The sequence below is a fragment of the Patiria miniata genome, unplaced genomic scaffold (assembly GCF_015706575.1).
Source record: "Patiria miniata isolate m_02_andy unplaced genomic scaffold, ASM1570657v1 HiC_scaffold_22, whole genome shotgun sequence".
Classification (NCBI taxonomy): domain Eukaryota; kingdom Metazoa; phylum Echinodermata; class Asteroidea; order Valvatida; family Asterinidae; genus Patiria; species Patiria miniata.
The window spans coordinates 12,947,152-12,964,070 of NW_024037061.1; the positions used below are offsets into that span (position 1 = coordinate 12,947,152).

Here is a 16,919-nt window from a genome sequence, read left to right on the forward strand (position 1 = left end):
CACACCACAAGTTGTGTATAAAAAGACTCTGAATATTCCCCTGTTACCGGGTAACTGCCATAAATCACTAACAATAATTTCGAAGTAATTAATAAATTTTACATTAACTATTCTTGGCAGTAGCAATTAAACCTACATGTATTAAATCTGGGCACCAGTAACTACATGTATATTAATTAACCCTAAGGCCAAAAAAAAAAAAATATTCGGTCTCTGGTCAGACCAAAGTTCCGGAATTGACGCGGCCACGCGGCTTTTTTTTTTTGTTTGCTTTTTTTTTTTTTCTTCAAGCTTGGATTGTACAGACAAGGTGGGTACTATTTTGCTTTTTTGGTGTCCTCATGTACATTGGTGTCCTCCATAATTTGCCTTGGTGCTTTCGATCATTTGCCTTGGTGCAATTTCCCATTCCTTGGTGCTCTTTGGTAAAAAAAAATTGAGGAGGTGCGGAAATAGAGGGCGCTGTTGGAGCTACCGCGGAACATTTTGGAAAAAAAAAAGATTGACGCGCATGATTAAAATCGACGCGCGCGCTGACCAGAGACCGACTTATTTTTTTTTTTGGCCTAATCCTGCTTAATCCAACAGGATGTATACCCGATGGAGCCTGTTGGATTGAGCAGTAAACCCCTTGTGTGTACTTTCCTGATGCCAAATGTTGGATTCAGCAGGCAACTGAACCTCATCATAACGCCATGTTGGACTCTGTTGGATTCAGCAGACAACTGAAAATAAGGCACAGTGGATTGAACAGGAAAGTCCGGTTGGACTCTGTTGGATTTAGCAGGGTAGTCCTGAGGGACTACATGTACTAGGGGGTAATACCGGGTTGGGTTAAATGTGATTCCGCACTTTTGAATGAGTTGATGATCAGTGAACAACTTTGTTTAAAAAAAATTCTGGCAAACCAACTGCATGCTTTATATTGTACATTTTATCAAGAGCACAATTTATTTTGATGAATGAAATATTTTTTTTATGAGTGAAATACATGTATGTACAAAGTTAAAGTTGCCCTGCATTGCACTATGAGGATCGAAGGAAACTGCTCTTTGTCAATTTCATCTCTCAACAGTCTTCATTTAGATTAACATTAGAAAGAATTCAACATTAAAGGGAAAATACAACATTTGCAAACATCAAAAAATAAAACTACCAAATTATGTTGAAATACCTTGCTGGACTGTTGGTGAATGACAGTCTAAAGCATCCTGTAAAATCATGGCACCTGGTATACTGTCATTTTCAAGAAAAGTAGTATTGTGTATCAATTTCCAACGCTGGTCGGCTGACCAGCGTTGGAAAGAACTGACTTTTTTATTCAAATACTGGCCCTATTTTAGTTAGTCCGCATTTGTTTACAATTTATTATACACCTATGAACGGGTACAAGCAAGCTAGACTGGTTCCCTGACCTTACAATTCCCCAATGTTTATAAATTGCTCCGTTTCATCTTAAATGGAGTCAGGGAACCAGACTTACAGGAAAAGGATTGTTTTTCTTGGTCTTTATAGCATCTACGCACCCAAAACGTCAAAAAAGTAAGTGTAACAATATTTGCTATATACTGTTAGTGTTACCAACACCCCAAATCCATCCATTTCTGAAAATTACAGCAAAAGCAAATGATGTACATGTATGTATATACATGTACATGTATATCCCCTTTAACATTCGAAAGAATGGTGTTAGTCTAGGGGCTAGACATTGTTATGGTTTGATACGCGATAACCCGCTGCCGCCATTATCTCGACAGACCAATATCACCCACGAACCCCTCAGGAACATCTAGGGAAATTCGTAAAATCTCCCCCCGAAAAATGGGGGAAACTAGTGCGCATGCACCACTTCTGCAAGCAATTACGGTCCATTTTCAGTCCCACGCACTAGATACCCCTCAAAAGAGCTAACCCGTGAAGTTGCACAAAACTGACTCTGCATCTTTTACAAATGTATACTACTGGAAGAAATTTAAGAGTTTGGTTCGGAACTACATGTACAATAAAATGTTTTGAATGCGCGCTGCATATTGTACATGTGTTAGGCCAAACAGGTGTGCGCGCATAACACAACCGATACAAATTTCCCTAGATGTTGTTCCTGACGGGTTCCTAGGTGATATTGGTTGGTCGTGATAACGCCCTCTCGTGGTGGCAGGCTATCGCAGCGGCGGATTATCGCGTATCAAACCAAAACAATGTCTTGCCCCCTAGACTAGAATGGTGTCAGAAATTGGTTACTTTCCAGAAAGTTATTATAATCTAAATTTTAGGGGTGTGCCTGTTGCTAATGTTGGATACTCAGAATTCAACATTGCAATGTATGTAACACTAGTTGGAAAGCAATATTATTATACAGTTTGATATCTCTAGCAAGTCTGATGCGTTGGATAGCAGGATAGGGTTACAAAACAAACATGATCTGGAGGAAACAGGGATGACATTAAAATCTACTCGGGTCATTTGTCAGGCATCCAGCGTGATCATGACTAGTTGAGAGCATTTATGAGACATCTCCTGTTGTTGACGTTAACTCCCTAGCCCAAGGGTGTGGATACACAAAGACACAGTATCATGTACATCGATATTATCTTTACGTACATGTACGGTAGGTGTAGAAAAATCTTGGGTGTCGCAAAGTTTTGAGGTCGTTGAACCTGGGCTGGATAGTGTGGTAGTGCTTAAATCAGGTTGTCGTTAACCTTGTGATCCTGAATCAGTGTAACCATAGAACCTACGCACATCCACATGTACATGTACATGTATGTCCAGGTGTTTCAAAAGAAGTATGATATGGCAAACACCTGTAGCTTCCAGACTCTAACTGAACTGGAAATTAAACAAAAGTGGGGGGGGGGGGGGGGGGGGGCTAAAGGAGGGGGGGCTAAGAAGCTAACTTTTGAGGACTTCGTCTTGATGATTGTACATGTCAGTACTTCAGACATTTTTGGGAATTGTACAATATCGTGGGACGTATTACTCATAAACATTGTGAATTGTAACATTGTGTTCGACCTCTGGACGATAGAGGGCGCTCTTTTTTCTTATAAATGTATTCACATTTCAATGAAGGCTTAGGGTTAAGGCAACTAAGGGGATTCGAATCGGTTAAAAAAACTTCACCTACTATTCCTCTTTTTAATTACTCAAAAAATACTTTAAAAAGACACTTCCTTGACAAGCAGCAAATTTCAAGTTTTCTAATGGGGGGGGGGGGGGGGCTGGGCACTTGCCCCCTTGGGCCCCTTTGCTACGACACTGCCTCGCCGCATTTTCGAGATATAAGTCAGGCAATTACGGTATATCTGGCCAAGGACTTGGACTTGGAGCTAAACTTACACATGTTCATTAGAACCACAGAGGTAAAAAAAGTTTCATGAAAGTCCGAGATGGTGACCTGACATCTCAGAAATTGAGGCATATTTATTATAAACATAAGATTATACCCTTTTTCTCAATTGTTTTCTTAGTTATGATGGGCGGGGCCATCTACCAAGTCTTTCGGAGTACGAGGACTCGTGGCTGGGCAGTCGGCGCCAGGAAATCTCTGGCGAAGAGGAGAGAATCGAGGCCTTGTGTGACGAGGAGAGATACATGGCGCTGCATAAAGACATGATGGAGGAAGAACTCAGACAAGGTACGGTAGGAGAAAATTGTGAAACTTGTTTTTTTGTGCGAAGGTGGTTTTGTTGTACTTGGTTGGTTCTTCTCCTAAGGACTTCAACAAGGGAGTATAACTAGGAGGCCAGAAACACCGGGGCAAACTCCTTCTCTTAGCGATAAGTGTTACTGGGTTCTTTTACGTGCGTTAGGCCTTGTACAACACACGGGACCTCCGGCTTAACGTCCCATCCGAAGGACGAAGCAATAATGGTTGAGTGCCTTGCTTAAGGGCACAAGTGTCCGGGCCCGGGCTCGAACCCACGCCACTGTTGCCGCTGTAACACCAGAGCATGAGCCCGGTGCTCTTAATCGCTAGGCCATGACACTCCACTTTCTCATTCTATCCAGAAATATTTGACTTAAGACAAAGATTTTTTGGGTGCAAATATGTTGTTTTTGTACGGTACGTACCATTTTTTACAGAGAAATATTTGGAACAAAACTGTTTAATAATGCACATGAACATACCGGTACATTCATACAAAATATTCCTTTTCTCCAGATTCTATCTGTTATTCTCTTCGAAAATCTTTTAACTGTTTTCTTATAATATGCTACAATTTCTGGACAGAATGTGGTATCCTGACACCACTTTTTTCACCACATATTATCTCAATGAAGGTCAGTTAACACAAAAATGTGGAAAAGACATGAATCTGGGACTGAGAAACATTACCAATTTTGTTAGAAAATGCTTTTAAAATGTATGAAACTTGCTAAAGACTTTGTACACAACCAACGAAGTGGCGTCTGGATACTACATTCTTTCCCAATTTCTATAGGAAAAGGTTTTATTGAGAAGATTTAATCTTCAACAAACTTCCCATTTTTTTTTCCTGGAACTAATTTTCCTTGATATAAAATCTGCTTCCTGTGTACAATACAATCATTTTTTTAAAAATGTTTACTTTCTTTAAAAAGTCTTTCTTTGTACAATGATTCGTTTCTCTCTTAATTACGCAAACACTGTTATAGTTCACTCTGTCTACTCACAATTCTCACAATGAATGCCATATTCACTGCATAGCACTTAACATTTGACAACTCCTGTTTCCATTATTATTATTATTTTTTTGGGGGGGGGGGTCAAAAAAATTCTTTTATAGAAATCATGCTCTGTATGTATTCTATTTCATGCTCCCACAAAGAAAGGTCAAAACTCAACACCCAAAAAATATTTTGATTAAAAGCTTTCCCCCGAAAGAAAAAATACAGATTCCAATCACTGAAAGCTGGCAAAGTTCAGGGGTTAAGTTGCACCCACAAAACCTGTTTCAGTTCAGGTGGAAACTGAACATTGAAATTTCCCCGCGATCCCAGGGACGGCTTTAGGGAACAATGCATTTAGGCCACTCCGGGGCGCCTGACCCATGGATTTTTTACTTTGTGCAAACTGTCAACAACGGGTGTGCCATTGTGCTGTGGAGACACAGGGGCAGGTTATGGATTGATGTTCAGCACGGAACAGTTTGAATGCATCGTCATCGTTTAATTTTTTGGTGGGAGCATGTTGAAAATAAGAAGAAAATTGACGTTTTGCTGCATTGGAAGCTGTTGAATTTTTTTTTTTTTAACTTTGCTCTTGTGTCAACTTCCGAGGTTGGCCATTGTGCTGTGAAGCAGACAGTCTGAGAGTGGAAGGGTATTGATTGATGTTCAGCACGGAACAGTTTAAATTGCGTTTTCATCATCTAATGTATTTTTGGTGCAAGCTATAGTCCATCATTTGTAATTAGTGCATTTTGTTCGTTTGAAGCAACAAAAGTGTTCAAAATCTAATGAAGGATACTGAACAACTTACTTGATGAAGTTTCTGCTCAGCTTCAGCTTTATATTCCGAGAAAAACAGCATTCTAGGATCTCAATTTCAAATCAAAAGTTGCTAAATCATGTTTCGAATTGTTTTGAATTGCAGCTTTACGCGATGTCGCGCACTGATCCGACGAATTATAGCAACCGCACGCGCCTGTGCGTCATTCCAATGCTTGTGCGCGCTGCGCCAAATAACAAAATGCACTACTAATTTAAATTTTCCTACGGTGCTTCTTAAGACGCATCGTTGGAAATGCCTTCTTTCGTTGATTACTTCAAAATGACAGCTTGCCAGAAAGAATAATTTCACAGGGAGTTTATTCCCCTTACTATCTTTCAACCAAGTATGTTTTTCAACAATAAGTACCGGTACGCCAGCTACTTTTCGGATTGCTGCAAATGAAGGAGTATAGCTTTAAAAAAAAAATTCTCAAAGTTTTGTTTTTGCTGCGAAGTTCAACTTGGCATTTGTGCCAGCAATGGGTACTGTCAGAGGCTAAGCGCTTGAGAAGAAAAATGCAAATCTATTCAACAGGACATGTTTTTGGGGTGTAAAGATTTGTTTGCTTATGTGTTTGTTTGCTTTTCCACGAACATGAAGATTTCTGGGGAAAACCCAAATCACTGGTACGTGTACATGTACATTGTATATGTACAGTCGTACCCAATACCCCTCATGGCCCACACACAGATTGTGGGTTTTTTCCAGGTTGGGTCAGAAATTTCCAGGGGGTAACTCGGCCCTCTTGTTGAGCTTTTCTTACACTCACAAAGAAGGGCTATGCATCAAAGCATTTAGGAAATAAAAATAACTGGCTGGTATTTACAGACTTTGCTATCAGAATTCTTATTATTGTATAATGGACATTTACAGAATTTAGAAACTTGACCTCAGGTTTTTATGGTGATAGACTGAATCGGTGAACAAAATTAGAAGCCACTTTCGAGGCGGAACCAGGCTCGTGCTTAGTACACGCACTTTGTGCTCCTTGGACCAAAATCTGCGTGTCTCGTCTTTTAAGAATGCGTGCAGCGTGCACTTGAACGTGGTTTCACCTCAAATATGACTTCTAATTTTGTTGGCTAAATACGTGGAGCACCAGTTTTTGGTTAACATTTTTGTATATATTGCACAAGATCATTCATTCACATGATGTACCGTACAAGACCGAGTAATTCTATTTCAAAAGTTTTAATAAAACGAAAAGGGAAGGGTTTGCACACTATTGACCTAAATAGGTCACAATTGTTTTAACGCTCACAACAAGAACATGGGTAATGATTGGGATGTGAACTGAAAATATGGCTTGAAATTTTTTTTGTCATATTCTTCCACAGGTTTCAATTTTACAGTCCAAAATATCTACTTTTTTGTACACTATGCATTGTCTTGTCCATACATCATGTACAATGTACAAGTGTATATGATCTGATACACCGTGCCCTCTGGAGACGTGTGTACAATAGGGAACAAAAGATTGTAAACGTCTCCACATGGCAATTTTTATAGATGAATACGTCTCCACAAGGTTTTCACGAAATAGATATATGGATTTTACTCAAAAACTAGGAATTTCCAAGGTGGGTTGATCCGTCGCAAATGGAAGAGTTTTAGAAAAGGGATATTAAGTCCGAATTTCAGACAAGGAAATTAATTCTGGTTAAAATAAGAGCATTTTGAAACTTCACTTTCAAACTCGAAAACTTTACTACACGAGAACAAAGAAATGTCTCCACAGTGATATAAATTTCAGTATGTGTGTACACGTACAAGTATGATTGCTGTTTCCCAAACAGAATCGATTTCACACTCTTGTTCCGTCTTTCTTTTGTCCACCAAAGCAGGAATACATTTGTTTGTGTAAAGTCTGGCCAAATTTCCTGATAAAAATACTCCAACTCCATGTAAGTTATGAAAGTGATATGCAGTGGACACTGCACTTTACATTGTATATTATCGTCAGACGAGGCAGCTAAACCCTGGCCTTCCCAGGTCACACTGTAATAGACACACATGCACCATGAATAGTTCACTGACGAGTTCACGTAGAGGCTTCTGCCACAGATGACTCCAGTGCCATTCCTCAAATCTAGGCTTTGTTTCCAGCCTCGCCTTCAGGCTCCAGGTTCATGTCCCCCCCCTCCATGTCCCCCCTCCCTGACATTGGGCTTATTGTCCTGCACAGGACAATGGAACATCAAGTTTCAAAGCCACAGTTCCCAGAGCAATAGATAACGACTATTCTGACAATTCTTTGGTCACGTCATGGTAATATGAAGCGACACAGCCCGTCCCATCGCAGAGATACCAAGGTCAATCAAAATCCTGTCTCGTGACAGTGTAAGCGGCCAAAATTCAAGACGGTGGCATGTGGAAATTGGGCTGACTTGCACAAATTGAGGAAAACAGATGCCTGAGACTTGGAACATGTAGTGGGTCTGCCATCGTACGAGTGCGTACTTGAGGCACAACGTCCACATTGGACATTTAATACAGAAGCTTGATAATATGGTACACCTGACATTGGAATTTTTTAGTGTAAGCAATGAATTTATAAACTCACACTTTTCAAAACTGATGACAAGCATGACAGGTGTGTTTTTTTATTTGGTAAATAAATCATATTTTACGCCCAGAAATTCCCAAGCTATTGCGAACAAATCCCAGTGTTAACGAGGTATATTTGGTAAAGATCAGACATTTTCCGAAATAGGCAGAGTCTCTTTTTGGTCCTGATTACACAATGTAGTTTAGCCGGGGCAATTACCTGACCTACGATTTGTCAGAATAGTCAGAATCTTTTGGTCTGGGAACCAGACTAGGCCAAAGTACATGTATGAAGTTTTATAGCTAAGACAGCAAAGGCATTCAAGATGGTTCCAGGGTCAGGATTGATGCCAAAGCTGGAGAGCAGTCCAGGGTTTGAGGAATGGCCCGTGGCCTGCTTCTGTTGGTGTGTTGAAAGCTTCCTCTGCTTGGTTCACCGGTCACCCGTCTGTTTGACATTTCCGTCTGTCTGGGGTAGTGACGGGGACCGGGGACCTGAAATTGTCAGATGTGACGATGTAAGCTAATTTGAGCTCCCTGTAAGCAGACTACCAACCAAATGCATTATTATGCATATTTACTTATGTTACTTTTTGTGGGTAACCATTGAGAAATTTACCAAGAAAGAAATTACTTCTACATGTATTTACACATTACATTCAGAGCTAAACATCAATTGAAACAACAAAATAAAATACTTTCAGTAAAAGCAAATTTTATATATTTGGTACAACTCTAGCTTGGGCCTTAATGTACAACATGCCATTGTTAATGTACCGTAGTGTGAGCTGAATTAATTAATGAGATATAAATGAGCTAAGTAAACAACCGTTATGGATGTTAAATATTTTTATTTTCAGTACACAAGGGGGGGGGGGGGGTTTGATGGACCTCATTCATCGATAGGGGGCTATGTTTTTGTTTTTGGTGTATGTTACACCCTTGGGGCGCCCCCCACCTACATGTACAAGTACATTTATGGCAACTGCAGTGTTTGTAGGCCTTCCCAATGATTGAAAGCGAACATTTGATCCTGTCATTTCCAGAGACATTAAAGTAGAAAACGTTTGTTTTATGTTCTTCCAGATATAGGGCCCAGAGTAGACTATGTCGGGAACTGCCAAGAGTGGGGGGGGGGGGGGGGGGGGGGGAGAGATTCCCCCTCCAGTGGATGAAGTGGTGGGAGGAGGGCAATGGCCCCCGTGGCCCCCATACTTCTCATACTATGAATCTACATCATGCACACGTGCCGGTAGGGATATTTCCTGAATACAGAAAGCAAAATAAAACAGCACATGTTCAATTATAAGAAATTCTCAATTTTTTTTAAAAGTCAGTCCAGAGAAGGTTGCTTTCTAAAGGTTAGAAGTTTTCTTAAAGTCAGAAGTAAAACTATTTAGGCCTAAACATTATGTACAATGTATCTTGCTGCACTGAGCAGGCTTGTCAGTGTTTGCGTACAGTTGTACATGTACGTGTAATTCCAACGCTATTTAAGTAAATCTGCTAGTGAAATTTACTCCGTTTTTTATGCGCTTATAATTGCATTACATGTACTTCTCAGGGAGTAGTTGTGCTGTTTATATTGTTAAAACAGCTGTGTGAATTTGTATATGCACACAATCAGTTCCTAATTTCCCGTCACAACCTTCGTTTTGCCAATTGGTAAGTATCCCTCATCCAGTCTCTCGCCCTTGTCAGCCAAATAGACGCGATCATCACGCCTGCACCCTGTTGGAATTGATACGGAATGCCAGATGAGCAAAACAGATCAATGAGCTCCTAGAATTGTCCGGCGGTTCATTCCGTAACAGAAAAATAGCCGGGGAAAAAAGAAAGGGGAAAAAAAGAAGAAAGATTGAAAACGAGGAGAGGAAGCTGATTAATCTAGTGAAGACCCATGCCAAGATTTTCTTCTTCTTCTTCTGCAGTTTCTTTACCCCCGGGCATTCCCTCGTCATTAGCGACCGACCGCAGCTGAACCTAGTCTTCAATACACGTATTCACTGGGCATCTTGACAGATTATCAAATTAACCAGATTTCAGTTTATTTTTAAGTACATGTATAAGAGGAAAACAAATTATATTTCATTCAATTGATTTGTGGCCTGCATTTATGTGTACATGTGTTGTACAATTTTCCTCTGTTTGAATAAAACTCCTTTGGGAAGATTCAGTTTAAATTGTCATTGGGATAATTCTGTTAAGATACTGTGAAAGTCAGTCAAATTGTGGGCTCCTTAGTGGAGTAATAACTTTTTTACTTATTTGAAATGAGGGGGGAAAACACACAGCCTATATCAAGTTTTCTGCGCATAAAACATACACTAACCTATTCCTTCCTGAATTCTTTCCAGCCCCATCCCCCTATCTGAAGAAAACAGAAACTTGCTTTTTGAGGTTAATTTATGCAGCAAATTAAACCAGACTTTAACCCTTACCATCCCAAATCCTCCAAAATCCTTTTTGCAAATTGGAGGAATTTGCAGGATTGAGGTTACATGGCCAAAGTGCGTTGCTGATTTCGGAGGACGCACTGTGTCAAGGTCTTGGTCCGGACCTTGTGTTGTTTATGCTCAGACGTGCATGAATTTAGTCCTTGATTATAATTGAAATCCTCCGCACTGCTCCAGGATGTCACTGCCTCTGCCTCAGCCTATTGACAGACATAGCCGGAGGATTTTGCAGGATTCAGGCAGTGGTCATCCCTCCATGGACCATATTCAAGAAATAACAGGAATTTGCAGGATTGAGGCTACCGGTATATGCTATTTTTCCATGAGGCCAAATGGAGGCTTTTGCAGGATTGAGGCTTCATCCTAGCAAAAAGGCCTAGGGAGTTAGGGTTAACCCTAACCCTCCTCAATCCTCCAAAATCCTCCTGGCAATTTTGAGGATTTTGAATAATTGAGGCTGAATGGCAAAAGAGTGTCAGTTGATTTTGGAGGATGCATTGTGCCGCGTTAGTACATTGTAGGCTGTGTCCTGCATTGTTTATGTCCAGCCATGCAAAATTGAGCCCTGCAATTTGCTCGATATCATCCGCACTGCTTCTGAATGTCATCGGCATTAACCCATTAACAGTGGTTATTAGGGGATTTCGAAGGATTGAGGCAATGGTCACCCCTCCGCTGAACAAATTCAAGAAATAACGGATGATTTTGGAGTATTGAGGCTGAATCCAATTTTAACATGGTGGCAATTGGAATATTTTGCAGGATTGAGGATTGTTCCTGGCCAAAAGGGCCTAGGGGGTTAGGGTCAAAGTCGGTCTTCCTTGGCACTTGAGTCTCTCTTGCACATTAATTTTTTGGGGAGGATTGGAAGGCAAAAGTGTAGAGTAGATGATGATTTTTTTTTTGCCCTAAGGCCGAGACTACTTCACAGACTGACCCCCAAACAACCTCATGAGTATGTTGATTAAAATTCAAGATACATGTACCCCCTAGCTGTAAGGACCACTATGGTCTCGGAGTTTGCTGCATTATAAATTTTAGAAAGAAATATTACAGCCTCGGGGGGGGGGGGGGGGGGTATGGCGTGTTTGCCTCGATTTCAGTTTGTGTTATCTGGAAGGTGCTTTGAAGGTTGCACAGACAGTTAGACATCTGTAGACAAACAAACTGTCGACAGAGGTTGTCTGGTAAAGTTCCCTGCTGCGTTGGCGTTAGTCCGAAAATTTGGGACTCTCAATACTTTGTATGAGAGTCCCAAAACTTAAGGTATCCATATCGTGCAAAAGTTTGTGCTGCATAATAAAACCAGTGTGAATCAAATTTGCAAGCTTCTTACTCACGACAGTTTCCTCAATAATCCCCGAAACTTCTGCCTCACAAAGTTGCTGTTGTGAGCATTGCATCACCAAATATTCAGCTTTTAATTCTAATTTTGCAGAGAGTTATCGAAATCCAAACGTGAGACATCACGTTGATGTGTACTGCAATGCATTGTGCAAAAAAACTCCCTAGCTAGAACATTTTCATCTTGTAGATAAAGCAGCGCCCTCTTGTTGATCTGAGTGAATGTAGAATGTTTCATTTTTTAACAGAGGGCGCTGTGTTCATTTGGCTATCAATTAAAAAACAAGTAAGCTGCAGGGCACTTCCTACACCTACCCAGAATACATTGAGAATCACACACCCATTTCCAGAGCATGGAGATTGACGTGGATGGTTTTTGAACTGCCAAAAACTTGCCTTAAAATTGGATTTAAGGTCTCAAATTTCGCAGATGACATGCTTGCAACTTTATCATTTTGATGTATGTGTTGTGTGGGCATTAATTAGCCTAATGGTGAGTAAAAAAACGTCAGTAGTAATTTTGCACGTTTTTATGCACTCACGGTCCCAGTCTGCGTTGGCGTCACAGGTGCTTGAATTGATCAAAATGTATTTTCCTGATATGAACGCCAGTTCAAAATTTTATTTCAGTTTTTGTAGGGGCCACATTGAAAGTTACACCTTACAGATATAACACTTGCTTTGCAAGTGGCATCACCATAGACCTGATCCCTACCATACGCAAAAGCCAGAGAAATCCATCCACATTATCTTGTTTGCCAGGCTTGATTCCTCTACAGGGTAGATATTTAAAGCGAAACCGAGATATTATTGCTTATTGGAACAGAAGTAGGGCACATGTGAATCGAAGGGAGATATCCTCTGTTAGGGTTGAATCTCCTCTTTTAAAATGACACCCTGATCATGTCCTTACATTCACGGTTGACTGAGCAGTGACCAATTTTTTGAAAGGGTCTATTTAGAGAATTGCGCCACTTTTAATGGTGAAATCTCTTCCCCCCCCCCCCACCTGCCTTGATTGGCAACCATAGCCTTTCACTCTTTGACAAATGACACCACAAAAACCACAATTGAAAAGTGGCGCAATTCTCCAAATAGACCCTTTCATAAAATTGGTCACTGCTCAGTCAACCATGAATGTAATGACATGATCAGGGTGTCATTTTAAAGAGGAGATTCAACCCAAACAGAGGATATCTCCCTTTGATTCACATGTGCCCTACTTCTGTTCCAATTAGCAATAACATCTTGGTTTTGCTTTTTTTTATCCACCCTGTATTTCATCTGTAGATCGGCTGATCGGGCCCCATTCAATGATTAATTCAGCCAGAATATTGGCCCCACTTGCTCCAGAAATCCCCCATCACCTTCAAACTATCAATCTTCTTCGTCATATCCAAAGGCACCACGGCCGACCTTCCTCCAAATCCTCAACCCTTAGACCTTGTCTGCGATTTCAAGCGAGAGTGTGTTATTAATGCTCCTGTCTTTTTCCTCTGTTTGTTTTCTCTCTCCTACCCTGTCTGTCTTTTCACAGAGGAAGAGATAAAGCGGCTGAACCTGGCCATCGCTTCGTCAGACAGTACGTACAACCAGGTGATGTTCTCCTACGATCAGGGCAAGGACGAGTACGATCCCATGAGGCCCACAGAAGATGGTAAATCTTTGAGACTTAGTTACATTTTATATTTGTTTATATAAAAAAAAAATCAAATTCGTCCTTTTTGAAAGCGGTGTGCCTAAATCCGCTTAAATGCTACGCTCGTCAGACAGTACGTACAACCAGGTGATGTTCTCCTACGATCAGGGCAAGGACGAGTACGATCCCATGAGGCCCACAGAAGATGGTAAATCTTTGAGACTTAGTTAAATTTTATATTTGTTTATATTAAAAAAAAATCAAATTCGTCCTTTTTGAAAGCGGTGTGCCTAAATCCGCTTAAATGCTACGCTTGTAGCGACAGCAACGTCGCTGGAGTATTTAATCTTTTAAAATCCTCAAGCCTACAATTTTTGGGTTTTTTTTCTTTTTTTCAAGTCATACAGGCAGTTTTTGGATGATAACTTTTTACTTAAAAACACATCATAAACTTAATGGCCTACGTTCAAATTACTGGTGCTCACAGAACATAGTATGGATCCTTGATGATTGGGGTGGTTTTGGGCTAAAATGTGACATTTTTCTTATTTTCAGGTTTGGCCACACCAATATTTCTTATTTTTCAATGCTATTTTCCTTTGCAATAAAATATTTTTATGAAAAAGAATTACATGAATTAAAATGATAAGCACCATCGATATCAGAATTTGCAATAATCGATATACTCGGAAATCCAATATCGAGAATATTTGATATATCGATTATCCCATGTAAAAATTAAAGACCATAAAGATGACACTTTGATTTAAATTTTTTTTTTTACCATGTCGCACTTTTTCACGGTTTTCTCTGGAGCATATTGCTCAAACTTTTTAAAACAAATCTCAGCTTTGAGAGTTTGTCCAGAACGGGTGGTTTCTTTGTTTTACATTAGGGAGGCCGCGAATTCCAGCGAATGCAGAGCACAAAACATAAAACACAAATTAAAAGCAGAAACAGGAGATTTATTTTGATATGCCTTTTTGATATTTTCGATTTCATTCCTCAATATCAAAAATGTGGATATTTCGATATGATTGAAAACTTGCTATTGGCGATATCAATATCAAAATAATATCAAATAATCTAGTAATATTGATATATCGACGGTGCTTAATATATGAAAGAAATTGCATGCACAAACATGTTTATGCCACAAACTTGTACAAATTGCAAAAACAATTTTTGTTTGTCCGATCTGCTTTATTGTTGCCCACACACCGAGGGAAAATTAAATCAGAAGTGTTTATTTGTTTACAAAATAACACAGAATGACGTCAATGCCGCATCTGAATATCACTTCTTTCCATCTTTCTGAATTTGGAGTCAAATGATTTTTTCCTCGTTGATTGCCACTGGCAAAGTGCATGCATTGGCCCTTGATTATTCCATGTTGATCAAGCGTGAGGCATATACATGTAGAAATGTATTTAAAAAAATAATAATTTCAGCTTGTTTTGAACATATTATCAACAAAGTAATTACATCAAAGAAAAAAATTCTTGCATGGAATTTCTATGAAAAAATATTGTAAAAGATATACAACATTTGCTTTTGCTGTAATTTTCAGAAATGGATGGATTTGGGGTTAATATTTTATAGCAAATATTGTTGCACTAAATGTTGTGTTCATAGATGCTGGGAAAACCAAGAAAAAAAATGCTGTTCTTGTAGTCTGGTTCCCTGACCCTACTTTAGACAAAGTGGAGCAATTCATAGATGTTAGGGAATTGTCAGGTCAGGGAACCAGACCAGCTGGTTTGCACCCGTTTACGGATTTGTAACCGATTGCAAACAAAATGTGTATTAACTAAATTTGTTAAATTGGGGGCAGCATTTGAAAAAAAGTCAGGGTTTTTTCCAACTGTGGTCGGCCGACCGTTATTGGAAATTTATACAAAAAAAATCAACTTTTCTTAAAAATGACAGCAAACCAAGTGCCATGATTTCACATGATGTTTGAGACTATTATTCACTTACAAGTACATGTATTTCATAAAAATTTGGTAGTTTTGTATTTTGACGTTTGCAAATGTTGTATATTACCTTCACTTTAAATCGGAAAAAAAAGTCGCAGGGTATTTTTTTGGGGAAATTTTTTTGTTAAAGTGTAGTACGTGTAGGTAAAGTGTTGAGGGAGAAAGGATAGGGTTTGTAAATTTGAGTTGACTTCAAACAGTGACCACCCATCTTGGGGGAACTCTTCAGTAAATTTCCTTTTCGCAAGCTTTCGGCAGGAAATTTCGATTGACACTTAAGTCGAGACAGATCCTGCCACCATGAGTGTGCTCATTCGTCACCGGTATGTAAGGGTTATGCACTGAATTCTAGGAAAGGAGAATAGAGGAGGGGTTAGAATAAGAGTCATGGGAAAAAAGTCAAGGTCTTGAGTCTTTATTTTTTGTAACCGCTCTGACTGTAAAAGGGAATATACAGCATTTGCTTGTGCTGTAATTTTAAGAAATGGATGGATTGGGGTTTAGTACCATATTTTATAGCAAAAATTGTTAAACTGACTTGTTTGAAGTTTTGGGTTCGTAGATGCTGGAAAAACCAAGAAAATCAATCATGTTCTTGAAGTCTGGTTCCCTGACTCCACTTAAGATAAAACTGAGCACTTTATAGACGTCGGGAAACTGTTAGGTCAGGAAATCAGTCTAGCTGCTTTGTACCCAAAACGCGGACTAACTAAATATGATGAAATTGGAGCAGTATTTGAAAAAATCCAGTTTCTTTCCAATGCTGGTCGGCTGACCAGCGTTGGAAATTGATACAAAATTAAAATTTTCCTGAAAATGTCAGCACACTGGGCTAGTGTACATAGGCATGGGCATCTCCCTATACCTATATCAGTATGTACTGTAGCTTGGTACATGTACATTTACATGTACATGTACATGTAAATTGGGCCACACGTACAACGTTTTCCAAGAAATCTGATGCCTTACTCAACAAAGGTTTGTTGAATATGAATGATTTATAGTAAAACCAATGAAACGTGGTTTGCCTCAGGAATTAATTTGTCAACTTCCAATACCTCAGGGGACTAATATCGTCTATCAACCCTCAAACCATAGTTATTTTTTTTGTAGTAAATTTTATAAAATTTCAGGAATTTTGGGTCAACCCACATTAAAACAAAAAACTACTAGTCACAGAATCATTTTTTTCCAGAAATCTCTTCATTGTCTTTTCCACTATTGCCCTTAAATGTTGAGATCAATTTTTGTTCAGATAACAGATAAAGATCCACTTTTATAAACGGTTTCATAACATTGGCAAAACAAGGCCAAAGTTTGGTCCAGGGTTGTGCAAGAGGTTTGTTTTTGTTTGCCCGCGAAACTTAGCCAGGCTGCGTATCAGGAAACGGTTCATCCGAGGGTCAATATTAGGTAGCCACTTGACGCTATCTAACCACAAAAGAAATAGCCAAAAGTACAAGGTACAATGCTTACTT

At 39.5% G+C, this 16,919-nt stretch overlaps 1 protein-coding gene across 2 annotated transcripts in view; it reads left to right on the top strand.

Annotated features, from left to right (window-relative positions):
- Positions 1–16,919, top strand: part of LOC119729952 (splicing factor, suppressor of white-apricot homolog) — a 55,504-nt gene that overhangs the window by 20,468 nt on the left and 18,117 nt on the right. The window contains exons 2-4 of one of the 2 annotated variants that reach the window (XM_038202744.1): positions 3,471–3,637; positions 13,361–13,446; positions 13,637–13,670. In XM_038202744.1, coding sequence (XP_038058672.1) covers positions 3,471–3,637; positions 13,361–13,446; positions 13,637–13,670 — 287 coding nt within the window. Of the gene's footprint in view, positions 1–3,470; positions 3,638–13,360; positions 13,481–13,636; positions 13,671–16,919 lie in introns of both variants that reach the window. The other variant, XM_038202743.1, reaches the window with a different exon arrangement.